General features: G+C 54.2%; 1 protein-coding gene across 3 annotated transcripts; it reads right to left on the bottom strand.

Annotated features, from left to right (window-relative positions):
• Nucleotides 1–541: 541 nt before the first annotated feature.
• ASIC1 (acid sensing ion channel subunit 1) lies at nt 542–26541 on the bottom strand. 3 transcript variants are annotated; one of them, XM_016923434.4, is made up of 13 exons: nt 26221–26541; nt 25003–25380; nt 24182–24377; nt 7097–7189; nt 6794–6944; nt 6030–6157; nt 5580–5736; nt 5177–5233; nt 4102–4255; nt 3568–3659; nt 2975–3054; nt 2792–2896; nt 542–2610 (listed from the first exon to the last, which is right to left on the bottom strand). In XM_016923434.4, exons 2-13 carry the CDS (start codon nt 25362–25364, stop codon nt 2506–2508), a joined length of 1680 nt encoding a protein of 559 aa, XP_016778923.4. In that variant the 5' UTR covers nt 25365–25380; nt 26221–26541; the 3' UTR covers nt 542–2505. The 3 variants fall into 3 exon arrangements, with proteins under 3 accessions (XP_016778923.4, XP_001155207.4, XP_009423708.5); XM_001155207.6 differs by lacking the exon at nt 7097–7189; XM_009425433.5 differs by lacking the exons at nt 7097–7189; nt 24182–24377; nt 25003–25380; nt 26221–26541 and adding an exon at nt 9896–10596 and having other exon boundaries at nt 544–2610.
• Nucleotides 26542–27139: the final 598 nt, after the last annotated feature.

Here is a 27139-nt window from a genome sequence, read left to right on the forward strand (position 1 = left end):
GGGGAATGGTGTGAACCCGGGAGGCGGAGCTTGCAGTGAGCCGAGATCGCGCCACTGCACTCCAGCCTGGGCGACAGAGCGAGACTCCATCTCAAAAAAGAAAAAAAAAATAGGGATGGAGGTTTCACTATGTTGCATAGGCTGATCTCGAACTCCTGGCCTCAAGTGATCCACCTGTCTCAGCCTCCCAAAGTGCTGGGATTATGGGCATGAGCCACCGTGCCAGCCTGCTTCCAGATTTTATGATAAGTTCCAGTTTATCTTGAATTTTGACTCTGCTCTCTCTCTCTAAAGCATCCTTTGTATTGGGGATTCTGTTTTGGAACTTTGTTGCCTTTGACTTCTCCCTCTTTCCCTGCCCAGTGGTTCAAACTATTCCTGATATAATGGTCAGCCTGTCCCATCCCAGGGGGACCACAGTGTCCCTACTCAAACCTTCTCCTTACTCATCCCCTAATTGGCCCCAAACCAAGCTCAGCTTTAGGCACTTAGTGAGAATATCTAAATACTTTTTCAAATAAGAGAACAACACTGAAGAGGAGATGGTTGAAACCCAGTTTATTAGACCAGAGGCATGCGTCACCCAGAGCCCTGCCTGCTGTTCCCCTATCCAATGCACACTTTTTGGCCTCATTCCTGCTTCCCTCTGGGGAGGTATGATCTCTGAGGAAACTCTTAGGAACCAAGAGATTCCAAAGATCCTATAGCCTTACTCTCCAGCTCCAGGCCAATGCAGCTGCTCACAGGTCCTGTTCTGGGATTGAAGACCAAGACACAGCTAGGGAAGGAAGGCCTGAAAAGGGGTTGGGGCTCAGGCCTGGAAGGAGTGTCTGGTGGAGGGAGGGGGGGCAGGCCCTCCACCTCACTTGTCTCTCATTAAGATAGGGTGGGACAACAGCAGAGCTTTCAACTCCTCCTCTAGGCCTCTCTTTCCTCCCAAACCCACCTCACCAGAAAATAAAAGTGGTGGGCTTGGGTATCAGGTGAGGAAAGGGGGCTGGGCACCCAGAAGGAGGAAAGGCCACTGACTGAGGACCTCAGCTTCTGCCTGTCAGCATCCCACTGCCCCAACTTCAGGAGTCGCCAATCCCCAGCTCCCTTCTGTCTCTGACACACTTGGCTTAGTGTCCAGGGTAGACCTCCATCCCCTGGGTGGGGGCTATCTCTACAGCAACCCCTTCCCTGGGGATGCCACTGTCAGCTGGGCAAGGGGCAATGGGATAGGAGGAGCAGGGGAAGAGAATGTTAAGGCTGCAGGGAGGGCCGAGGATGCCCGGGTTGGGGGACAGGGTGAGGCCAGAAAGAGGCAGAGCTTGTGATTCACAGCTTCCTTTGTCGCCACTGAGACAGTGCAAAGGTTACAATGCGCGTGTCGTCTCCTTGTGCTTCTCAGAGGGATGTGTGTACACAGTACAGACACCAGGGGAGAGAGTCCAACTCTTTATACAGGCGAAGGCATTCAGAGACCAGGGAGGGAGTAGAAACATAGAAGGTGGAACTTGGGGTGGGAGAATGGTTCTCAGAGACAAGAGGGGATGGGGTGGAGACAGACAGGGCTGGGAAAGTATATACAGAGATATAGCAATATAGAGTCTGTATCATATAGAAATAGAAAATGCAGATGAGGTTGTTGAGAGAAGCAAATGAAGTTGGGGAAGAGGATGTGGGAGAGTTCCATAAGAAAATTTATGGACGTGGCCCTCTACAAGGGCCTCCGGGAGAGGGACCAGTGAGGTTAGGCACTAGCGCCCTTCTCCCTGAGCTGGACGCTAACCAGCCAGGTCTTTAATGGGATGGTGAGGAAGGGCTGCCTCTTGGGATTTCTCTCCAGCAGCTGTGGGGTGGGGGTGAACTTATAGGTATCAGGATGTAGCCTACAGCACCAGGGCCGCATCTTGTCCCCATTACCACTTCTTAAGGGGATCCCCGACCCCCACGAGATTCCACATGGTGTGAGAGAGTGGGGCTGAGGTTTTAGTTCCTGCCAGGAGACTTGGGTTTGGGGACAGTCACTGGGCTGAGAGGGTCTCTTAAGGCTGGGGAAGCCTCCCTCCCCCACACTAGCCCTCCCCCTTAAGGTACATTCTCTGGTTTGGGGCCAAATTCCAGACCCCAGAGATCCCTTCCACCCCTCACTGGGAAGGGCCTTTGGTGACTGGTGGCAGCAGAATGTAGATGGACACTCAGATGGCAGACGGCTAGATAGACAGAATTCAGGCTGGGAGCTAGGGGAGGCAGCATGGAGGAGAGAGGGGCAGCCTGAGGTCCCTTGCCCCGTTCTCCCTTTTTAGTTCTTTTTTAGATTAGTTTTGTTAAATGTAAAAAGAATGGGATAGAGGCAGAGAGAGGACTCTATGGTCAAGACTCCTTCCTTACCACAGACAAGAGGAAAGATCTGCCCCGGAGTGTGGGGAGTCCCCAGGGCAGATGTGAGGAGGCAGCTGGGGGCCCCCTCGCTCTCCTAGTCCTCCCCATCTAGGCCTTTGGTTCAGCGGCCTGCGGGGCTCAGCAGGTAAAGTCCTCGAACGTGCCTCGGGCCGGATGGTGAGGTAGGATGTTGGCAGCGTATGTCATCCCGGCAGGGTGGCCCCGGAGGCTCTCGCACGGGTTCTGGGGGAAGGGGACAGGACAGGGACGGGTTATCCCTCGGAAGGGCTTCAGGTAGTGCTGGGGCATTCGGGAGGCAAAGGAGAGAAGGTGGTGGCAGAGGCGGGTGGGCGGGGGTGGACAGGGGTTCCTGGGGCGGTGGAGGCACAGGCGGGCTGGAGGGCGCCCTCGCTCGCTCCCTCACGTGTCTTTTGACGTCGTCCAGGCTGAGGGCCACGCCCTTGTCCGCACTGCTCCTTTTGGCCTGCTTCTGGCATTTTCCTCGTCGGCACAGCTTGTGTTTAATGACCTAGGACGGGGACGGGGCAGGTGGGCGGGCTGGACCCCGCCCCCACGTGGCCCCGCGCCGGGCCTCGCCCCCGCTTACCTCGTAGGCGTAGTCAAAGAGCTCCAGCACCGTGAGGATGCTGGCCCCGATGAACAGCCCCATCTGGCCCCCGATGTCACCTGCGGGGGCAGGGGCCAGGGGGGTCAGTGGGGTCAGGACATCGTGGGGGCAGCAGGGTTTACTGGGACTGGGGCAGGCAAGTTGTATTCTCAAAGGGATTGGTAGCCTTCGCACAGAAGGATCGCAAAGCCAGATTCAGGTGGAATTTTTGTTTTCTTCTCTATGCTTTTCTGCGTTTTTCTACCTTTCTAAAACGAGCAGGTGTTTTTCAAGAAAAATAATCGTTTACAAAATACCACAACCCTCTTAGTTTAAGGGGCATATGAAATAGTCTCCACTTCCATGCCTACCCCTCCCTCATGCCCACAGGCCTGTCTTTTCTCTTTTCCACTTTGCCCTAAGAGAAGGCTCAGTTCCCTTCCCTCACCACTTACCAAGACAACAGGGTTTGGGGAAGGGCCTCTGGGGTGGAGGACCCTCATGGGACAGAAGTGAGCACCCTGCTTTTGGATGATAGGGAGCCACGCCATGCCCATGGCATGAGAAGGGGACAGGTGTCATCAGTAGCTCACCCAGGAGCCCTGCAATCTCATAGGCCTTCTTCTGTTCAATGGTCTCATAGTTGAGGACTTCAAAGAAAATGTCCAGCACCAGGATGTTCTCCCTGCACAGGGATTGGGGGAGGAGACCTAGGTTCAAGTCATATCTCTATCTCTTACTAACCAGGTGACCTTGGCAAGGCAGCCTCTCTGAATCTCAGTTTCCATATCCATAAAATGAGATGCTGATGGAGATACCTGCCTTTTAGGATTAAATGAGATGGCATATATGAAAAAATGTTCTGTACCATATGCAGTATGCATCAAGTATAAAGTGACTCCGGTTACAACAATGAGGATGAAAAGGGAGGATAAAGGGGTGCTTCCCTGCTTATTCTGGCTTGATCTTCCCTGCATACCCACCCTAGACTCTTTGCTTGCCTTTTGGACCTTCCCCGTATTATCTCAAGTTCCCCCTGCCTGCCAGCCCCCACCCCCATCAAACCCCACTCATCCATTCCACAGTCCCAACCCAAGGGCCTTGCTCTACCCAGCCAGAGCCCTTACCCTATGTATTGCTCAGATTTGTTGAACTTCTTGGCCAGGTACTTGGCTGAGGCTTTGCTGGGGATCTTGACCATGGACAGCTCCTTGCCATAGCGGGTCAGGTTGCAAGGCATTTCACACACGCAGTACTCCTGGTCCTTCTCCACCAGGAAGTCTGCACTCAGCCAGGTGAGAGGTCCCAGTTGAGTGGTGCCCTTCTGCCAGCACCTTCCCACATGCACATCCTAGCTCTGCCCAGAGAAACTCTGGGCCCCTTTCTCTTTCCGTGACCTGCCCTTCACCCTGCCTGGATGCTAAACTCTGCCAACATCCTACCTCACCATCCAGCCTAAGGCATGTTTGAGGACTTTACCTGCTGAACCCTGCAGGCCACTGAACCAACGATGTAGATAGAGAGAACTAGGAGAGTGAGGAGAACCCCAGCTGCCCCCTCACAGCTGTGTCCACCGTGTGCTAATTCTCACCAAGCCTCCCCATGGATATTTCTTACTCTTATATCTCACTTCCTCAGGACCCTCCAGGGTCAACCAGCTGAGCGGCTGATGAAAGAAGATGAAGGCCATTCCCAGGTGACCTCTGTTCATTTTTCATAGGGGCCTCTGAAGATGCTATTCTCAACTTTATTGATTATTATTATTATTCTCAGACAGGGTCTTGCTCTGTCACCCAGGCTGGAGTGCAGTGGTGCAATCTCGGCTCACTGCAACCTCACCTCACCGGTTCAAGGAATTCTCCCACCTCAGCCTCCAGAGTAGCTGGGACTAGAGGCACATGCCACCATGCCCACATAATTTTTTTTAAATTTTTCATAGAGTCAGGGTTTCACCATGAAACCAGGCTGGTCTCGAACTCCTGGGCTCAAGCAATTTGCCCACCTCAGCCTCCCAAAGTGCTGGGATTACAGGTGTAAGCCACCATGACTGACCATTCTCAGCTTTAATGTCAGACACAAGAGAGGGTGCAGCCCAGTCCAGGAGTTATGTGAGGCTTCTGGGAGCGTGACCTGAAACTCCTGCGCACGTGGCTGGCAGCAACTTTTCCCTCCCCCAGACTGCCCCAGGCCAGGGGCGCTCACCCAGAGCAGGATCTGCACACTCCTTGTACTGCTCTGGAGTACAGTATGGGGCATCCCCTACAGAGGAGAAAAGACAATGATGCAGGATGGGGATTCAAGGGGTCTGGTGATGGTGGTAGTATCAAAGGCCTAGAAGGTGTAAGCTGGGAGAAGATGGGAAGGGAGGACTGGCAGGCCCCCATGCTGCCCCAGAAGTGACCCACTCCAGGTCCATACCTTCTAGACCCTTCCCACCCATCCCTGGGGGTGCAGGCGGGAACTGAGGTCAGAGAGACATGAGCCAGGTGGGTGTGGGATGGGGTGGGCTGGAACTGGGGTTGGGAGATTGATATGGATGGGGAGCTAGTGAAGGGCAGCAAAGGCCCAGGGACCCCAGGAGTATGCTCGGAGCCCCAGGCCTGACCTGGCATGTGCACCATGCGGCAGTTGCAGTTCTCCACCAGGTAGCGCGTCTCACAGTCGATGCGGCAGGCAGTGATGCTGTAGGAGTCGAAGAAATCCAAATCCGAGTCCATGGTAACAGCTTTGCAGGTGCCCCAGGGCGGGGGCAGGTAGATGAGCTGCTGGGAGAGCCGGGGAGCTGGGGGAGTGCGGGGACTTCTCCCCAAATCAGCTTGATGGACTCCTCTGACAAGATGCAGATCTCTGGAGTTCTGCTCCCCTCTCCCTCTGCAGCCTCCAAAGGTCTCAGAGTTTACAGAGCATTCTTGTTCATTCGATCACTCATGCTTCTGACTAGCCAGATTACCACCCAGGTCCTTGCTCACCTGTCCTTCCCATTACTGATTGCCCACCACTCCATCTGGACCCCTCAATACCCCACCCCAGGACCAGCCTCCCATGGCCCTCTCACCCGCTGCTCCTGGCAGGCCACAAAGGTCTGGAAGCCTGGGGCCACGCCAAAGCCCAGCTGGTCGATGAAAGGAGGTTCATCCTGACTATGGATCTGCACTTTGATGCCTGCTTCGAAGGACGTCTCGTCTAGGGGAATGAGGAGTGTGTGGGTTGGGAGGGCTCCTGACTCCCTAACACCCCTCAGACCTGGGGACATCCTACCTCTCCTGGAAATAAGCATAGGGTGCACTGGGGCTGGGGTGGGGGAAGTCTATAGGGTCCTAGCCCACCCCCTAGCCTCCTTCTGGGTTTACCAGCTCTGAGCTGCTCCGATGACCCCTGCATCCTACACACTTCTTTTCTTACCTGGCTTCTGCTCTGCATCTTGATGTTTCAAATACTTTCTCCCAGAGTGTCACTGTTTCAGATGCTCTCCATTTCTCCCACTCCCTTTTTCCCTTTTCCCCCATCTCTCTCTGCCCCAAGGCCCCCCGAGACCAGACAGGCAGGCAGCCTGAGAAGAGAGGGAGTTATTTATAGAGTGGCGGCGGCATTGATGGAAGAGGATGGCTGGTTACCTTGGAGAGTAACTGAACCAGGAAGTGGGAGCCAGAGAGATGTGAGTGTGGAAATCAGGTAGAGTCAGTGATACAGATGGTGAGATGCTGGGGGGAGAGGGGAAAGCCCGGGCCCTGCCCAGGTCTCACAGTGAAGCCCAGGAATCCCCTGGCAGAGGCTGGGGCCTAGAGCCATGCAGAGGGGCCCCTGAAGTGGGTGACGTACCAGTCTCCCCCCACACAGGCAGGTACTCGTCCTGCTGGATGTCCAGCATGATTTCCAGCCCATTGCCCGTCCCACCCTTCATGGTCTTCAGCCGCGGCCGCCCATCTCGGCCCGAGTTGAACGTGTAGCACTTTCCATAGCGTGTGAAGACCTGGCGAGGGCAGAGTGGAGAGCCTAAGAGTCCTGCCAGCACCCTCTACTCACCAAGGGCTGTTCCTAGCCACCCCAGCTGTTGGAATCTCAACACCCTTTGGGAATGGTTCCTCCCGTGCAGCCCATTCTCCATTTGCTCCCCTCTCCCACCTGTTTCTCGCCCTTTCTTGCCCTCTGTGTGCCCTGGAAAACTGTTCCTGGTAGGGTGCATCGCCTGAGCTCCTTTGCCACCTGCATGGGCTTCTAGTTGGGGTTGACAGTTGGGAGGTATTGGTAATGGCTCAGAAGGCAGGAGGAAAGATTGGGGTATGAATCCTTCCCCAGCCCTCGCCCCTCTGTAGCTCTAGTAGTGGCTTAGGCCCTCCATGATTACAGATCCTGCCAGGGCTCCCTACAGAGCACTGTCTTCTTTTGTGCTTCTTCAGCCTAGAAGTGATAACAATTTCCTAGTACTGCTCACTGCCTCAGTCCCCCTTATGCGTTTCCTTAACCCTGCCCCCAGCTCTGTCAGCAGTCCCTTTGTTAAAGTCTTCAATTAAATCATCAAGTAGCTGTCTTTTTCCCGCCAGGACCCTGACATATACATTTTCATCACCAGGATCCTAACACGGCCCCTCCTTGGGACACTTTCCTCAGGCCCAAGCTCCTGAGGCCCTCCAAGACATATCTTCTCTTCTCCTAGATTTCACTCTGGGAATCTGAAATTATGCTTTCCCCAAGACCCAAACTCAGTTTTTTTTTTTTTGAGATGGAGTCTTGCTCTGTTGCCCAGGCTGGAGTGCAGTGGTGCGATCTCAGCTCACTGCAACTTCCGCCTCCTGGGCTCAAGTGATTCTCCTGCCTCAGCCTCCCAAGTAGCTGGGATTACAAGTGCACAATATCACACCCGGCTAATTTTTGTATTTTTAGTAGAGACGGGGTTTCACCCTGTTGGCCAGGCTGGTCTCAAACTCCTGACCTCAGGTGATCCGCCTGCCTCAGCCTCCCAAAGTGTTGGGATTACAGGCATGAGCCACCGTGCCCAGCCAAACTCAGTTTTTTGGTTTCATTCAGCCCCTAGCCCCTTGGGTCCATCATTATTCCATTATCCCATTATCAGCAGAACCTGAAAGTAGACCCAGTTGCCATGCCAAGGACCACACTCAACCAAGCACCAGCACCTCTTCTTCCAGCACTTGGGACTGAGCCCCCAGGCCATGGTGTGTGCATTAATGCTTTTGCAAAACTAGGAGGGCCTCAGAAGATATCTCAGCCCCAGGGGCTGTCTCCCCAGTCTTCTCCCCACTCCATGCCCCAGTGCAGCCCTGGTCACAGTGCTGATTAAAAAGCTGCAAAGAGAAAAGTAAACCAGTTATTCTTGGCCTTTTCCCCACAGCCTCCTTGAATGTCCCCAAGTTGGGGTGGCTGTGCTTTTACTACTGCTGGATGGTGACAAAGTCCACAAAACAGGTCATAAGGTGAGTCAATACAGCCCAGAGCAGGGGAGAGACAAAAGAGTTTCAGGCCAGACTGGAGCAGCAATGGCAGTAGGTTACTAGGGAATACGGTCTTTGCCCCCTTCCCCCTTCCTAGAACAGCCTCCTCCATTGACCTCCAGAAGAGGAGACATACTGCTCTCCCCACTTTGTGGGTGAGGTCCAGAGATGAGGCAAAGAGAGAACTCCAAGGGCTCCTAGTCCCCAGCCCCATGACCAGGTCTTGCGGCACCCAGCCACAGGCTCCAGGCTGGACATATGCCCATGCCTACACTCCATCCGGAGTTGTATGGGATTAGAGGTGTCTGAGGCCGGCTAGCAGCCCTGTCTTGTGCCGGTTCAGAGGACTGGGCTGCTGTACAGTGGATTGCTGCTGCCACCTGGTGGGCCTGGGTGAGAACTGTCTGCTCTACTCTCAGGCCCAGAGGTAGACACATTCCTATGGCTCCTGGCCTCTCTGAGGCCCAGTGGCCCAAACCCCCAGGCCCCTGTATGCCTGCAGTCATCCCATGATGCACGGGTATGATGACACCCCCTGCCCCTACGCTAGGGAGGGGGTGGAGGACTGAGGGATGGGTGTGTGGGGCAGGGAAGGCCTGGCATCTGGGAGCTGGTGGGGCAGGAGAGCAGTCGGGCCAGACAGACCTGGAAGATGAACTTAGGAGAGACAGTGGGGTACCAGGTGGCCCCCTAGCAGGGAAAGCCCTGGACCCCTGGGTGGGGGGCCAAGCAGAAGGACAGTTCCCAGTGAGAGCTTCCCCTAGGAAGAGGGTCCCTGGCCACTTAAAGCTGGGGAGAGGGATATGATTTAGAGACCTGTTATTTACCCTCAGACACACACACACACACACACACACACACACAGAGCTGGTGGGAGTGGGGTGTCCATAGGAGGGCACAGGAAGACCAAGTGAAGATGCACTGAAGTCCCTGCTGCAGGAGATGCTGACAAGGGCCACGGTGGGGTGGGGTTGGGGGATATCCCCACCCCTCTACTGTCTCCCTTTCACTCCCTTCTCTTGTACCACCAGAGACCAGGCAGCACCCACCCCAGCTTCAGTCCATGGGTGCTAGTCAAAATAGTGAACAACTGGCCAGGCACTGGCGTCCACCAACAGATCAAAGGTTGACCTCACAGATGGAGCAAGGTCCCGGGCCCTGCTGGACCATGAGGAAGTCTTGAGAAGGGCAGGTAAAGCTGGAGGACATGTTGGGAGGCAGCAGCAAAATACCAACTAAGACAGACGTGTTTCAAGATTCTAACAGGAAAAGCAGCACTGGTGTGGACCTGGGAATACCAGCCCAGCTCCAGGCCCCGGACTCCTGGGTGAGCTCTGGCCTGTGTCAGCCAGATGAGGTAGGGGGCAGCACAGTCATCAGCCCCAGCCCCAGCCCCAACCCCAGGAGGTGACAGTCAGGGACAGCCATGGCGGACACTCTTGGGGTACTGTGGCAGGCATGGGGCTCCACTCACCACTGAGAAGTTGTGAGGGCCGCAGGGTCCCCCTTGGTAGGAGCAATAGAGCAGCATGTCCTCCAGCCGGTGGCAGGAGCGATTGTAGAAGCGGTGCAGGTTAAAGGGCTCCCCAGAGAAGGCCTCAGGGCCCGGTGGAGCCAGGGGCACCCCGGGGTCATCACTTTCATCCAGTCCCAGCATGGGGGCCAAATAAAGCAAGTCAGGGTAGCTGAGCTGGGACAGCCGCACAGCATTAGTGTTGCAGAGGGTGACTGCCGGGAAGGCCAGCTCCGTGGTGGCCACTTCGTTTAGAAGGGTCACGTGTGGGTAGCTGAGGTAATAAGCAATGCGGTCCCCTACCTGGCACAGGAAGGCACCCAGTGCCAGGACAAAGGCCACCGCCCACAGCACCTGCCTTGGCCCTGGACCCCCCTCCACAAAAATGTGGTTGGTGCCATGGAGGGTGCAGCTGTTGGCAAAGGCCACCAAGTCCATGGGTGAATGCCCCTCACTGGCCTCCTTCCTCACTGCCTCCTTTTCCTTCTCTTCTTCCTCCTCTTCCGATTCTGAGATGTCTTGCTGCTGCTGATGGTGGTGGGGACCCCAAATATCTCCCAAGGGCCCTGGGGCTTCCTCTCCAGAGGAGAATGACATGGAGCAGAAGATCTGGATGGGCATTTTCTCCAGGGGCTTCCTGGTGCCAGGGATTTGCAGGAGGAAGGGGGAAGGTGCCAGAGAGGAAGGCGATGTGACTCCAGGCAGAGTCTGGCAGAGCCAGCCACCCAGCCCGTCAGCCAGGTATCTCAGCCTGGCTGGCCGTCCTTCCTCACCAGGGCCTCTGTGGCAGTGTGGCTGGGGCGGGGCATGGGAGGAGGACCAGCCTGCCCTGCCAGGGAGGGCGGGTGTCTGGGCTGATGAATAATTGATGGCAGTGGGAAAGGGAGGCTGATGGAGAGCAGGGGGCTGGAGCCCCTTTCCTGTCACCAGCTCCGGCAGCACAGAGAGGGTTTAGGACAGAGTGGAAACCCTGGAAAAGCCTAGGGCTGGGATTCCTGGAACCCACCCCTCCCAGGTGAGACGGGACCTAGCACCATCCTTTGCGCCCACTGCCATGATGATCACAGCGACCACAGTCCCCACCCCCCCAGGACACACACAACACACACTCATGCTCTCTGTCATCCTCCAATCTGTTCCTCAGCATATCCCTCAGTGTCCTCATCCCAATTCTGGGTCCTCTCCCTTATTCTCCCTCGTCCAGTTATTCCTCTGGGATACCTGAGCCCCTCCGTGCCCCACCACCAGGTACTCTCTCAGACCTCCAATTCCAGTCCCCGACCCTGTTTCTCTTCCCTTCCCTCCCTGGCCCCAGCTCTATTTCGGGACAGCATTACCAGCCCTCGTCCTACCCCCCTATGCTGAGATGTATTTTGGTTCCTTTCCTCTCCCCTACCCCTCCTGTGGCTTGTGGGCCAGCCCAGGTTCCATTAGCAGCAGTCTCTCACTGACCACAGACTCATTTCTGACCAGTTCCCGGCACTAGGGGGAGGGACCCTGTCTCCTGCAGTGGGAAAGCTTCCTGGCAGATCACCACTACCCTTTTTGGCTTGCCCCCCGCCCCTCGAACAGCTTAGTTTGTTCGAGGAATTCTCTGGTGGGTGGAAGAAATTGAGATCAGTGCTAGGGGTGGGGCAGGGGGACCTGGGTCAGGTAGAGAGTATTGGGAACCAACTTGGGGTTCCCACCAAAACCCTCAGCCTTGCAGACTCCCGGCCTCAGTCTCTGAGGCTCCCCTACCGCTAATTTACCATTCCCTGCCCCCAGGCCCCTGGCCCCTCTGTGTGTTCTGATTACTCAGGGCCACTGGTTGAGGAACTTGAGCCACCAGCCAAGTCTCCAGGGCCAAGAAGGTGACCCGAGGGGAGGAGGGGAAGCGGGGGAGGGAGGTATAGCAGATTAACGCTTTCTCTGCAGGGCCAGAGGAGGAGCAGTGGGGCTAGACCGGGGCTAGGTGGGTCTGCTTGGGCCTCCCCATTCCTTAAGCATCCCCTAGCCCCAGGCCATGTTCCCCTTACTCCTCCTCTCTTCTCCCTCCCTGCTCCCACCATCTTCCCTTCTCCATTTGCAGAGACCCTAGAGTGTGTTGGGGATGTGAGGCAGGGTGTCAGGTTCTAGCAGAACTGAGTGATGTGGAACCTTTGGCCTCAGCTTTGCTGCCAGGGACAAAGAGGCCTCAGAGGCAGAGTCTTGAGCTCTCGCCCCTCTCCATCCTTCTGCCACTGCCCTCAGACTGGCCTAAACAACAGCCACTGTCCTCCTCTTTCTGCCACTGCCCTCCTCTTTTGCCTAAACAACAGCCTCTCAGCTGGTCTCCCTGCCTCCCTGCAGTTTCTCCCCACCTTTAGTTCGAGTTGTGTGACTCTGACCATTGTTCTGCTTAAAGACCTTCTCTAGCCAGGCATGGTGGCACGTGCCTGTAGTTCCAGCTGCTTGGGAGGTTGAGGCAGAAGAATCGCTTGAACCCGGGAGGCGGAGGTTGCAGTGAGCCGAGATCGCACCACTGCACTCCAGCCTGGGCGACAGAACAAGGCTCCATCTCAAAAAAGTAAAGACCTTCTCTCACTCCCCACTGCCTCCTGGCAAAATGTAGTCCTCTCTTGTAGCCCCACAAAGCTGAAAGCAGCCGGGCGCGGTGGCTCACGCCTGTAATCCCAGCACTTTGGGAGGTCGAGGTGGACAGATCAAGAGGTCAGGAGATCAAGACCATCCTGGCTAACACAGTGAAACCCTGTCTCTACTAAAAATACAAAAAAAAAAAAAAACAAAAAAATTTAGCCAGCCGTGGTGGCAGGCGCCTGTGGTCCCAGCTACTCGGGAGGCTGAGGCAGGAGAATGGTGTGAACCCAGGAGGTGGAGCTTGCAGTGAGCCGAGACTGAGCCACTGCACTCCAGCCTGGGGGACAGAGCAAGACTCCGTCTCAAAAAAAAAAAAAAAAAAAAAAAAATGCTGAAAGCAATGTACCCTCCACCTCAGGCCAGCATCCAGCCACCACCACCCGTCCCCAGACACACGAGGCTCATCCACAGTCCTGTGCCTTCCCTGGACTCCATCTGGAGAATTCCTACTCATTTTTCAAGATCCTACTCACATGTTACCTCCTCCAAGAATCCTCCCGACTCCACAGGGCGCTGTTAGTGCCCACCCAGGGAATAGACTAAAGGGTCCAGTTCTGCTCAAGGCCCTATAGCTATGAGTAATGACCGAGAGCAAAAGAGCAGGACCAAGAGACCATGTGCAGGAACAGGAAGCAAGGAAGGCCAGGAACACCCAGGGCAACCAGAGATAAGTCATTGCAGAGATGAGGAGAGACTCCCCCACCTTCAGCTGCTGTCCTCAGGCTTCTCCTGCATGAACCCGTGTGTCCTGTCCTGTGTGTATCTTTTTCCTGCCTGCCAGATCTTGAGCTCTCAGAGGGCAGGGGCCTCCTCCTTTGCATTCCCCAGGAAGTGCTTCAGAGAGGACTTCCAGACTTGGGTGGAGTGGGGCTGAGGCTTGGGCTGAGGAAGCTGCAGCTGCCCATGCGTTCCCACTAGAGGGCACTGTCCCCCTCCTTCAGATGTTTTGGAAGGGGAAGTAGATTGATTTCCAGAAGGAAGCAGCTAAGGCAGCGGGAGCTTCCAGCTTGGGAGCCCCAGCAAAGACAAGGGTGTGCACGCACAGACAGTGCCAAAGGACAGTAAGTTGGGTGCAACTGAATACCTCTTCCCCCACAGCAACCAAGACCACACTGCACACTTGCACATTACCACACAGACACGCAGCCCTGGTGTGGGGCGACACACACACCCCAACACACACACACATGCCCCAACACACACACAGCCCAACACGCACACACCCCAACACACACACACACACCCAACTGCACGTCCTCTCTCCTCCATCGCCTGTATGCTTGTTCAAACAAATGCTTATTCTTCTAACATTCTTTCCCATCTTCATCTTGTTCAAGTAATTGGGGGATGAGGAAAGTGTCAAAGGGCATACACAGAGGGCCCCTGGAGAGGTGCCCAAGCAGACACACACACAGAGCTGCAATCAGTCCTGAACCCTCTGTCCAAGCATACAGCGCCCCCCACCCAGACCTTCTCTTTAGCAGTGTGTGCTGAGTGGTTTCTGACTTTTTCTATATCCCTTTCTTCATTCCAGCCACCCCTCATGTCTGTGTAATGCTTCATGGTTTTCAATTGTTATCTCATGGGATCCTCACACAACCCAGTGAAATAAGCAGGTTTGAGTAACTTCATTCCCATCTGACAAGTGAGAAAACTGAGCCACACCAGCCTATTCAAGTCTTAGGGAGAGCAAGAAGTGGGCTGGAGGCTGGAATGAGGTCATCTGTCTCCAAATCCCTTGCTTCTTCATTCTTGCATTTACTCATTGACACAGTGGAGAACACATCATGGATCTGCCCTCATGGAGCTTACTGTTGAACAGGGAAGACAGACCTCAATTCAAAAATGAAAAAAACAAATATCTAATTGCAAACCATAAGTGCTATGAAAAAAAAAATGACTCTATCAGAGTGAATGACAGAGGGACTTTCCCCAGACTGGGGAATTAAGGAAGCTTTCTCTGAGGAAATGATGTTTGAATTACAGTCTAAAGAATAAAGAGGAGGCTGGGCGCGGTGGCTTATGCCTGTAATCCCAGCACTTTGGGAGGCTGAAGTGGGCGGATCACTTGAGGCCAGGAGTTCAAGACCAGCCTGGCCACCATGGTGAAACCCCTTATCTACTAAAAATACAAAAATTAGCCAGGCATGGTGACACATGACTGTAATCTCAGCTACTTGGGAGGCTGAGGCATGAGACTTGCTTGAACCAAGGATGTGGAAGTTGCAGTGAGCTAAGATTGCACCACTGCACTCCAGCCCAGGCAATAGAACGAGATTCTGTCTCAAAAAAATAAATAAAATAATAAATAAATAAATAAAATAAAAAATAAATAAAGAGGAGTAATTAGGTAATGGTGTGTGTGTGTATATATTTGTGTGTGTGCACGTGCGCACTAGCGCTTACCCCTGTGGAGGAGGGAGGATATTCCAGAGAGAGAACAGAGTGTATGCAAAGGCCTGGAAGGAGAGAGATGAGAAGGGGCAAGTGTGGCTGGAGAGGTGGGTAAAGGCAGGGAGGACCCAGGTCACTCAGGGCCTTAAAGGCCACGGTGAGGATTCTGGCTGAGGGACAATGAAAGACTCCCCATGGAAGGCGTTCAAGTGATCAGAGCTTTGATTTGAAAAGACCACTCTGGCTGCAGAGTGAAGGATATAGAAGGGCTGCTGGAAGGCCTGTCAAGGAGCCATTGCCGTGGCCCAAAGAGACATGCAGTGGTGGGATGGCCCGGAACAGGGGGTAGAGTGGAGATGTTTATGAGGCAAAAGTGGCAGATCCTGTCAAGGCAGGTGAGGGAGATGGAGTGTCAGGGATGATTTCTGGTTTGCATGACGGGGTGAACAGTGGGTGGCTCACTAGATCAGGCACACAGGTAAAGAACTAGTTTGGGAGGTAAGATGATGACTTTGGTTTTGCACATGCAGGTTTTGAGGAGTCTTAGGGACATCCAAGTAGAGACGTTAAGTGGGAAAATTGGCGACTGGAGCTGATGCTAAGAGGAGAGAGCTGGGCTGAGACATAAATTTGGCAGTTGTCAGTGTGTAGATGGTAATTGAAGTGATGAGTGAAGATGAGACTGCCCAAGAATAGAATATAAAGTTTAAAAAAAAGATAGAAAAAAAGGTCTGATTTGGCAGTATCCACTAAAGCTAAACAGAATCATACCCTATGACTTAACCATAGCTCCATAGCTAGTCATGTGCCCAGGAGAAATGAGTGCATATATCAACCAAAAAACATGAACAAAAATGTTCATAGTAGCTTTATAGATAAGAGCCAAAAACTAGTAACAACCCAAATGTCTAGCATCAGTAGAATGGATCAATTGTGGCATATTCATATAATGAGATACTATACAGCATCAAAAAAGAACTAACCACTCCCACACACAACAACATGGCTAAATCTCACAGACATAATCACAAGCAAAACAAAACAAAACAAACAGACACAAAAGAGTATACACTGTATGGAGGATACATATACTCCAAGAAGTTCAAGAATGAGGGAAATTGATCTATACTGTTTGAATAGTGGTTAACTCTTATGGGGTAACATTGACTAGGAAACAGCCTGAAGGAACTTTCTGGGGTACTGGAAATGTTTTATACCAATGTAATATGCAAAATACTACACTGTAAGACATACCAGTGTAAAAATTTTTCAAGCTGGTGCATTGTACTCTTATGATTTAAAAGAAGATTAAAGCTTGAGATTGAGCCTTCAGTAGTGATGACACTAAATGGCCAAGTAGAAGAAAATGAACTGGCAAAGAGACAGAGGAGTGGGTAGACATAGGAGGAAAACAAAGAGAGTATGATTGTCAGGAAAGCGAATAGTTCAAAAAAGAGGTGGTGGGGGCCGGGCGCAGTGGCTCACGCCTGTAATCCCAGCACTCTGGGAGGCAGAGACAGGCGGATCACCTGAGGTCGGGAGCTCGAGACCAGCCTGACCAACATGGAGAAAACCTGTCTCTACGAAAAATACAAAAAAAAAAAAAAAATAGCCACACATGGTGGCACGCATCTGTAATCCAGCTACTCAGGAGGCTGAGGCAGGAGAATTGCTTGAACCCAGGAGGCGGAGGTTGCAGTGAGCTGAGATGGTGCCACTGCACTCCAGCCTGAGCAACAAGAGCAAAACTCCGTCTCAAAAAAAAAAAAAAAAAAACAACAGAAGAGTTGGTGGGCAACTATTTTAAATGCTATTGAGAGATCAAGAATAATAAAAAAAAATTTGCTGGATTCGGCAACATGAAGGTGACCACCGGCCTTAGCTAGATCCATTTAGGAGGAATGGTGATGATGGGGGAAGAAGGCAGCCTGGAGTGGATCAGAAAGTGAGTTAGAGATGAGGAAATAGAAACAGTGAAATAAACATATCACTTTTAGGAACTTTGTAAAGGGAAGCAGAGAGATACTATAGGAGCTGGCAGGTGCCGTGGAGTTGAGAGACACATATGTTTTAGTTTTTATCTTAGCACAAAGACCGATACATAGCAAGTTCTCAATATATGTTAGCTGTCGTTACAGCTATGTATTTTAAGACAAGAGCATCTTCAGCATGTTTCATTGTCAATGGGGTTTCACTTGAGAAAGAGCGACCAACTGTAGAGCAGGGAGAGACAGAATTAGCAGGAGAAAGATCTTAAAAAGGCAGAGGGAATAAGATGAAAATTCTAAGTTGAGACTTTATCCTAGATAAGATGAATGTTCCCTTCTAGGGCTTGGTACCCAGAAGAAGGACAAGATCTTGTCTGAGGCTTCTATTTTCTCAGTGAAGTAAGTGGTAGCCAAGGTCATCCGCTGAGGGTGAGAGAGGAGCTAGGAAGGGTGACTGAGAAGAGTGGAGAAGTTCGAAGTAGTCATCAGAGAGAGCAAGTCGACCACGAAAACACAGTGGGGTTGCCAGGCAGCACTGCACGCCCATTTAAGGATGTTGAGCATGAATGCAATGTGATACTAAGCTGCCCTGGTATGTGACTTCCTCAGGGAGGTCCTGACTGCCCTGGTGTGACCCTGGGGAAAACCGGTGGTGGGTTCACCTAAGATTGGCACTTGGCCTGATGATGCAATGAAAAGACAAAAGCATCAAAAAACTAGGCCTACTCAACTTGGGAACGGGATTCCTAGGGTCTCTTCTCTATACCCTTTCTTGCCCTTCCTGCCTCTCCACACTGCTTCTCAACAGAGCACCCTCCTCCATACACACTCCTACAGCCACACACAAAAAACCCGGACTTAGAAGATCTGAAGTCAGGGTCCCACTCTGTCATTTCCCAGCTGTGTGACCTCAGGCAAGTAACACAACTCCTCTGAGCCTCAGTTTTCCCATCTTTCCAATGAAGATGTTAATAATTTCCTTCCTACAAGAATTATGAAGATCACGTGAGCTAAAGTAAAGGGAATTTGTAAATTGCAAAGCACAACTGAAAGAGATGTTTAATTTTGCTAGTATGTGCTCTGCATGCAACCAGAGGTTTGCCTACACAGAAGCTTTCTCCCACAGCCACACACGCCAAGCTGCATGGGCCCCCATACACCTCCACATGCTTCCACTTCACACTCTACATTCACACTTCCCCGCAGACACACACAGAGGTGCACATGTGTGCTTGCATGCTCGGGGCGCATATGTGATGAGGGTGTTGTGAGGAAGTCTGAGATGGCTGCTGTCCATGGCCAAGGCCACTGCCGCAGTCTCACCCCCAGGGATGTTCTCAGCCTGGCATGCTGGTGTGACACCAACTAGAGACACATGGCACTAAGCTGCACAGCCCAACCTCCTGGGCCCCCAGAACTGTCAGCCACACAGAGGGCATGCAGAAGGGTGGGAAAGCATTTTCTATCCAAGAACTGATGGGATCTCAGAAAGATCACAATTGACCCTCCCTCTCCCTGGAGAGTGGCCTTGGAGAGCCTGGGGTGGCAGTGTCTGTCCTTACAGTTCCTTAAGGGAACTTCCCTTTAAGGTGAATACACAGCAGCTTCATGATCATTTTTAAATATTCTATGAGGAAGATGTCCAATTCCTGTGTCCAGGTAGGTTGGCGCTGCACATCCATTACACATGGGGCAGCGTGGGCTTGGCCAAAGAGTCCTAGAGGAAGGGCTGCCCCTCAATAAAGAATAATTTTACAACCTCCTTACAGGAGATTGGGCTTAGAAGCTAAGAAGTGGGGCCAGGTGGAACTTTGCCCAAAATAGAGACCAGGAGCCCTAATGCCCAGTCCTATCCTCCACCCAGCTAGGCACCCCTTCTCATTCTCACTGTCTCCTTCCAGCTTTGCCTCCCAGAATGCACATCTAAGGGTCCTGACTGGGACGTTATAGGTCAGAAGGTAGAGGCTTCTGCATTGGCCACCCCAAACATACAAGTGAGGGAAAGCTTGGGGGTGGGGGTGGGCAGGGGTTGGCCAAGGCGGAAGAATGGCCGGAGAGAATTGGCCGGTTGATTTAGTTAGCTGGGGAGACACCAACATATTCTACAAACCTGGCATTTTCCGAGAGGCTGAGTTTGGCTGGGGAGATTGGGAGGACTCCCCCTGGATGTTGAGAGTCTGCTCATCCCCAGCATGTTCCCCCTTGTTCTGAAGCCCACCCCACTGGGCCCCCTTTAGTACCACCCCCATGGCTCTCAGCCCTGAACCTTCCGTGCTGCACTTAACTGCCCCAGCGCAGGACCTGGCACATGGAAGTGGCACTGTCTGCTATGGGAATGAATCCAGTGGAGCTTAACGCTCCCCTAATCCCAGCTTCTCATTCTGAATATTCTGTCTCCCTCGCTATCCCCAGAGAATTGAAATTACTTTCCACAAAACTGAAACACACTCAGAAGCAACCTCCATCCACAGCAGAACATTCCAAGCCTCTCTGTGGGCCTACCCTTCTGCCTCCAGGACACACTGGGCATGCAGTGGCCATATCCAGGAGTTCTCCACCAGCTGGGCAGTGACAAAGTCCCAAGACTTAGAGGTGCTCCTCCCCAGCCCTCCACTTCCAGGTTTGGCCCCCAGAGGCACTTAGTTACTGAATTCCCTATTACTTTAGCCAACAGCCCCCAGGTCAATTAGCTTAGAGTAGTTCTTAGCTGATAGCTGTCTGAGAGAGGGATGGAGTCAGAAATGGCTGGGGTCTGGGGAGAAGGGGAAGAGGTGAGAGAGGAAATTGGGCTACCTGAAGGATGTTTGTGTGTATCTGTGTCTGAGAGAGAGGCAAAAGGAGACATCTGAGACCCCAACCCAGGGACCAACCACTGGATTCCTGCAACTGCAATGGGCTCTGCTCCCGTCTCCTCTCTCCACCCACCTGTGTTCAGTTTAGGCACTTCCTGGGAGAGAGGGACAGATGAGAAGGATAAGGCAGGAGGTGGTAGCCATGAACCCCTAGGGCAGGAACCCTTCCCCCAAAGTTCATGAACCCCATGAACCCCTCCTCTAAAGTTACTGTCTCCAGGTCGGCCTCTTCTATCCCTCTGCAATCTGTGCATGTTCCCCCTTCCCACCCATGAAGACCACCAGGCCTCTGGGTGGGGCTGCCCGAGATTCCCCTACCCCTCTCTGCATGGCAGTCTGGGCAGCCTTTCCCTTCAGCAGCCCCTCCACTCCCTGCCTAGCTGGAGGGTGCAGACCCCAGTAGTAAGGTCAGGCCCTCCCAGGGGACTTCTGGTCTGAGCTTCTATGGGGCAGCATGGGGTGTGGGGATGAGGGGTGGGCCCTAGGGATGAATAAACTCCATGCTAGTCCTGGCTCTTGCCGGGCACTGCCATCCCTGGCTCTCCTGCTTTAAGATGACTTCTCTCTCCCAACTTTGGGTCCCAGGATCAGGCGCCCATAGCCACCTCTCATTGCAGCATCTTACTTCCCTAGGTGCTCCAGGGGATGCCCGGGCCCCTTCAGAACCTAGCAGTGGATTGCAGGGGAGGCTTCTGTGCTCATCCCCATTCACTCCACCTCTTCCCTGGGAGATTCTGGTCTCCAATCCAGGGTCCTGAGAAGGACTCCTGTGGACCCCTCCCAGGGATTCCTGTCCCCCAATTTCACCCTCCTGAGAGAGATTGAGTCACACCACATGCCCACCCCAGCATTTCCACTCTGCCCTCCTCTTCCTTCTCTTCCAGGCCCCAGAAATGAATTCCTGCTTCTCTCTCCGCTAGGCAAAGGGTCTAGGTCTCAGCGGAGGAGGGGGTGGCATAGGGCAGACTGGGTGACCATCTGCCAGCCCCCTCCCCTTGCTGCTGCTCAGCATTCTGGCCACATCAGCTGCTCCCACTGCCAGGGACAGATAAGGTGCAGCTGGAGGCTGGCACCAGCTGCGACTGTGCTCACTTCTCTGGCCCCCACCCAGACACCAGCAGACAGCTGCACCCCAGCCCCCCTCCATGGAACCCCTGCCCTGCCTTGGCCTGGCTGGCCTCAAGGTGGGGCAGGAGAGAGGAGCCACGGACCCTGTTGTCTTGGCAACAACACACCCTACCAGGAAGAAAAGGAGGTGGCCGGGAAGAGGGGGCCTTGTGGTTGGGTCACTGTGGTTGCTCAGGAGGCAGCTATTGAGACCTTCCCAGCCAGGTTGCTGTGGGGATACTCCCTGCCCTGCCCTTCCCTTCTCCCTCTTCAGTCCCGAAGGATTTCCAAACCAGTCTCTCCCAGATTCAGCTCAGGCTCCCCATATTCACCCCCACCCTCCCAAGCTGACTCAGCCACACCTGGGGGATGGACCCTGGCCAAATGCTTTGTGACCACCAACTATTCCCTGGGGTTGAGCTAGATCCAGGAGCACATCTGGAGAAATGCCTGTTACTGCAGATCCTCATCAGGGGAGCTGGGGTCTTTGAGTGACCAGAGTAGCCTCCCTGAATTGTCTTCTTATGCCTCCCCCAACCAGCCTTGAGAAACAGGATTCTTATTGTTGAGATGAGGGTTGCCCTTAGAAATCTACAAAAGAGTCCACACGTGCCCCCGCACACTATACTTTGCAAAAGCATTGAGCAAGGTCTTGGACAGTGGGGGGTGGTATCCCACAGCAATCCTGTTGGATGGGGCCCAGCAGCTTCTTCCTGAGCTACTGAAAGAGCAACCAAAGCCCTAACCACAAAGCCTCTCTTCCCTGACTACCTTCTTTCCTCAGTGAAGAACCTCTGCTCTGAAGGCTGCAGAAGATGCCAAGATGGTCTCCCTTAGATCGACCCTATAGACAGGTGTTTCCTGTCAGTGCTACATCTGCCCAGGGCTAGAGACACACTCCCAACACATCTCTTGGCCTAGCAGAGAATGGCAAGGATGTTAATCATGAGACTGAGGAGAGAAGGGGGAGCATGGAGTATCAGGCAAGGAGTGTGGGAGCCCTTAGGACTGGGGAGCTGGAGGAGAGAGCCTGCCAGGCCCTTCTCCACCGGGGAGGTGTCAGACATGGACTCCAGCCAGACGCCCATCTGTGTGGGAACATCCCTATGGGTAGAGCTCTTGACATGGAGAGGGGCTGGCAATGAAATCAACTGAAGAGAGCAGAGGGAGGAGTGAGAGCTTTGAGTCCAGCAAAATTCAGGGTCAGGTCTTTGACATGGGCTGCAAAACAGCAAAAACCTGGTCTTCCCTGACAACCCAGAAGCAAGAAGGGTCACAGCTGGGGCTGCAGGGTGCTAGCCTGTGTGTCTCTACCCCCGAGTAAGAGGAATAATTCAGACTGCTCCAGAACTTTGTAAGCCAATCACATCTCCGTCTGACTACTTAGAATGGTCCCCTCAGACAGCATGGACCAATCACATCTCAGGGTCTCCATTACCATCAACCAAATGTTATCTTAGCATCACCACTTGGAATCTTTCTGGACATGATGGACAGATGGAGCCTCAACTGAATACTTTCTATGGACTAACTGTGCCCAAATTTATATCTTAGCACTTCCTCAGATTGAGCCAAGCACTTCCCTCCCTCATCCAACACTACAAACCACTCAAACAAATATGTTTTCTCCATCTTTCTCACGGGTCCCTCCTGCTTGTGTGTTGGGTGTGTTGGAGGGAGGGGGCTCTGGCTTTTGCTTCCACCTTCACCTACAGTCCTATTACTCTTGGGGGCAGCACTTGTGAGACTGCAAACCCTCTGGTCTCAAGCTCTGGGGAATCCAGGACTCTCCTGTTATGAAGCAGTAAGAGAGGGAAGGAACTGGTTCTTGCATCTCGGCTAAGCTCCCCATCAGCTTGGCTCAGCAAAGAGTGCAGTCATGTGAACTTTGTCCAGCAGGATTGACAAAGGCCAATGAAACTGGTCTGCAGAGCAAGGCTTAAGGAGATTGGGAAGTCTTGCACAGCAAGAAACACTAAGCATGACTATGGCGCCATCCTTTCTGCACAAATACACTTCATATTCCCATACTGCAGGAGGAAGCAAGCAAGCGGGGAGAAAATAGGCAGGAAGAAGGGAGAGAATCCGAGAGCTGAGTAGGCATAGAGAGCAAAGGGTCCTGGAAAAGACTGGCAAGAATTTGAAGTGGACACAATAACCCCAGGGTCCACAATATTAATTAAAAGAGTAAAGGACATTTTCAGCTTAACAAGACATGGGTTCTAATCCTGAACCTGTCACCTGTCACTAACTGTGTGAGCTTGGGTAAATCATTCTGCCTGTGTCTCAGTTTTGTGCATTTGTAAAATAGAGGAAATGTGATTATGTATCAAGGGGATTGAGGGGAGAGCCTAGAAAGCATTTGAAAGAGTTACAAGCATTGTCCATTCATTTGGTGTTATTGTTCCTGCATGGCTCCAGAGCCTCTGGTCTCTTTGCCATCCGGGTCCAGGTCTTAACCCTCAGGAATCTGTGTGACTTGCCCAGGGTTGCCCAGCACATCAGATGCCAAAATCAGTTTCCCTATGCCCTCCCTGAGGTGCTGGCCTGAGGCAGCCACATCTGTGGGGCATCTCCATTTTAAGATGCAAAGGAAGCCTCCAGGGCAGCCATGACTGGGTGTCCCGATGGCCTTCCTTTCCTCAGACCCTGGCTCTGTGGCTCTTGCTGGCAAGCAGGGAACCTAACCAAACAGTGTATGTGTCTATGTATGGGTGCGGATGGCACACAGGGAGTTACTGTCTGGCTATTTAAGAGAAGGTTTCCCTTACTTGTGCTTCACGGTGCTTCTCAAACTTTAGTGTATACTCCAGTCACCTGAGGATCTTATTAGATGGAGATTCTGGTTCAGTAGGTTTGGGAAGTGGAGGGGCAAAGTCCTGCATTCCTTTCAAGCTCCCAGTTGATGGTCCTGGACCTCACTACAAGTAACAAGGCTGTAGCTTACCCACCTGTCTGCTCAGCTCTGACACCTGTGGCCTAGAAGGTAAGCTTGGTGGGTTTGTGGCTATGCCAGACCACGCGCGTGTGTGCATATATGTGTGTGTTGTGCACTGTAGGCTCTCTTTCCTGCCATCATGGCTGCAAGGCTGAGGCTCAGGTGCTCATGCAGTGAGTGCAAATGTGCCCCTATGCTGAACAAACTCTCCTTCTACTAGAAGCAAACCCCAGGACATACAACTTCCTCTCCCAGAGTAGCAAGCACCCGGAGAGGCCCAGCCTGCTCCTTGTCTCCTCCTCCTCCTCTGTGGGCCAGGCTGACTCACACCCCACACGAGGGGACTCACCACCTTGAAGTCTTCAGCGCTGCAGACCTCCCCCCGGAAATGGCAGGAGAGCAGCATGTCTCGAATGTCGTGCCCAGCTCGGTCGTAGAACTCACGCATGTTGAAGGGTTTGGGTTTGAAGCTGCGGAAGTTGGCTTTGTCCTGCAGTATCTCCAGCTGCTTTTCATCTGCCATCTGTGTGTCTGGTATCTCATACCTGGGGTCCGGGGGTGAGTGACACACGGGTCAGTACAGCCATCAGTGTCCTGCACCCAACTTGGGTGATGGGGGCAGCCTCCAGCCCTGGGGATCAGTCCCAGGTGTAGGCAAGGAAGGAGAGCTGGGCAGGCAGAGGCTCTACCACATGGGTCTGAAATGACAGGAGGAACTGTAGTGGCTGCCCAGGGGCAGGGCATCCCAGCACATGGGTGAGAGGAAGCATGGATAAGGTGGGCAGAGAGACAAGGCAGGGGCTGTGGCTTTTATACTGTAGTTTCTACCCTTTAAAGATGTTCTGTCCCAATCCCCCAACTGACGAGAAGGTCAAGACAGAGTGGCCAGAATGAGGGTAAAGCTCACTCCAGAGAGGGTGACAATGTCTCATACCTCAGGCTGGGTGGGGGTCGAGCTGTTCTGGACTATGCTGGGATCGGAGGCTGGGTGCCCTTAACTGGGTGCTCAGCAGCACCCTAACTCCTCTGCTGTGAGTGGCAGGTTTGGGGGTGGGGGTGGGTTAAAGGGCAGGGTTGGCTGGGCTCTATGGTGGGTCAGGGAGGCAGACATCCTGACTGGAACTCAAGCGACTCCAGGAGCAGGGCTGAGGGAGGGTGGGAGCCACCCACCTGTTGTTGAGCAGGGCCAGCAGCTCCCCAGCATGATACAGGTCATTCTTGGAGACTTGGCTAAAGCGGAACTCGTTGAGGTTGCACAGCGTGACAGCAGGGAAGGTAAGCTGAGAGGCAGCCACCTCGTCGAGCTTGGTGACATGGTGGTAGTGGAAGTAGTACTGCACACGCTCGGTGCACACACACAGCAGCACAGCCAGCGAGCCCAGGAAGCACAGGGCCCACAGTGCCCGCTTCAGAGACAGCCGCTCGTAGGAGAAGATGTGGGCCAGGCCGTGCAGCGTGGAGCTGCTGGCGAAGGCCTGGATGCTCACCGGCTGGACGCCACCCACCTCCTCCTCCTCGGCCTTCAGTTCCATCCTTGTCGAGGGGATCCTGGGGGAGGAGGGAGGGACAGTCTGTCATTGTCCTGGGATGAAAGTACACATGGAGCCCCTCCACATGTGCCCATCCAGAATCCTCATCTCCAGAGGTCACCATTCCTCGGGCAGAAGACTTCCCTGCTTTGCAAGCCCAGAGGTGGCTGACCAAGGGACACATCCAGGGTTCCTCCAAATACAGAGGCACAGGGGGTCAGGTCAGGCCAAGAGAATGCTCCCCAGAGAAGCTTCCCAGGCCCGGGGAGACCCCAGATATAGTCATCCGAGGTTGAGGGGGAAGTCCCGATGCACCCATAGGCAGGCGCAGGAGTTCCCTCCAGATGTGGGGTCACTCTGGGACAAGAATATCCACCCCATCCTGGAGATGAAAACTCACCCAGATGGGCTGACCCCGGGGTAAGGAGCTCCTGTCCTGGTCACGGGTATTCCCTGGACGGGGCTGTGGTCCTAAGGGCTAAACTGTGGCCAGAAAACCCCCAGGGAGGTGGCTACATCTAGGGAGGGGCCCAGCCTGAGTCCTCACCTGCGGGTGTCTCCAGTTCTCATATAAGCGCAGGCTGTGTGTATGTTGGGAGTGGGGGGTGGCGGGCTGCCCGAGGTGGATGTATGGAGGGGGGGCGCGGTTCCCTATGACAGCGAGCTGTCCCCGCCCCGGACGCAGCCCCCCCCACCCCCAGTCCAGCTTCTCGTCGCAGTCAGATCCCCAGCTCGGCCCCCGCCCCCCTCCCCAGCCACCGAGCCGCCCCAGCAGCAAGGGAAATCCAGAGGGAGGAGAGTCCCGGCTTCGGGGTACCGAGGAGCCTCGCGGCCAAAGGCAGGGGTATCGGAAACCCACCTGAGGGGGCTTCGGCAAGCCGGCAGCCGGCGGCGGGTCCTGGGGCGCTGGACCGGTCGCGGGCTCAGCGCCGAGTCGCGGAGGGGCTCATGGCCCGGGGCCGGAGCCCGCGGCCGCCGCGGCACGCCGCGCAGAGCCCTGCAGGGAGCGGCCCGCCCGGCCCCGCTCGGCTCCGATCTGTCCGCCCGCCCGCGCGCGCTGGCTCTCTGGCTCGCTCGCCTCGGCTCGGTCTGCCCGGGCTCGGTGCGGTGCGCGGTGCTCTCAGCCCTGGGATCTGCAGGGATCCATCGTCCGGCCGGGAGGCGGCGGGAGGGGAGGGGGAGGGGAGGGGGAGGGGAGAGGGTGCGCGTGCGCGCCTACGAGTGTCTGCGAGGCTGTCTCTGGGCCGGTGTGCGCGCGGGGCCCCGGACCCGGGAGCGGGACCCAGGGCTCCCCGCGCCGCCTCGCCCCTCCTCGCGGCCGCTTTCGGCGGCGCTGCCTCTCTCCAGTCCCGGAGCCGTCTCCCTGCCTGCGAGGCCCTATGGCTTGTGTGTGTGACTCTGTGTGTGGTGTGTGTGCGCGCGCGCGTGTGTGCGCGCAGGAGGGAGGGTGTCTGCCCCTAGCGTCCCCCTCCCCGCGCTGTCTCCTTCGGATCGATGCTCCTGCCTCTTGCTGCTGCTTCCTCTGGTGGCACACACGCGCGTACACACACACATACACACACACACACGCTCCGAGTCACACTTGACTAATTCAAGCACTTAGCCCATATGGAGACAGACACACATACCGACCAGAGTCACACCACACCATTCACAACCACACCCCCACCCCAACAGATGTCCACGTATCCCGGGGGCCTGACCCACATGGCAAGCACTCACCTGCTCTTATCCCTGCTCCCACCTACATGTGACACATATACACGTGCACATATGTG

Source organism: Pan troglodytes, chromosome 10, assembly GCF_028858775.2.
Source record: "Pan troglodytes isolate AG18354 chromosome 10, NHGRI_mPanTro3-v2.0_pri, whole genome shotgun sequence".
In the NCBI taxonomy this organism is placed as follows: domain Eukaryota; kingdom Metazoa; phylum Chordata; class Mammalia; order Primates; family Hominidae; genus Pan; species Pan troglodytes.

Coding starts and splice junctions, on each gene's coding strand:
- ASIC1 (XM_009425433.5), bottom strand. CDS start 10,555: ATGCCCATCCAGATCTTCTGCTCCATGTCATTCTCCTCTGGAGAGGAA. Junction 6,945..9,895: donor GCCCTCACAACTTCTCAGTG/GTGAGTGGAGCC, acceptor TGCCCTCGCCAG/GTCTTCACACGCTATGGAAA. Junction 3,055..3,567: donor TGAGATTGCAGGGCTCCTGG/GTGAGCTACTGA, acceptor CTGCCCCCGCAG/GTGACATCGGGGGCCAGATG.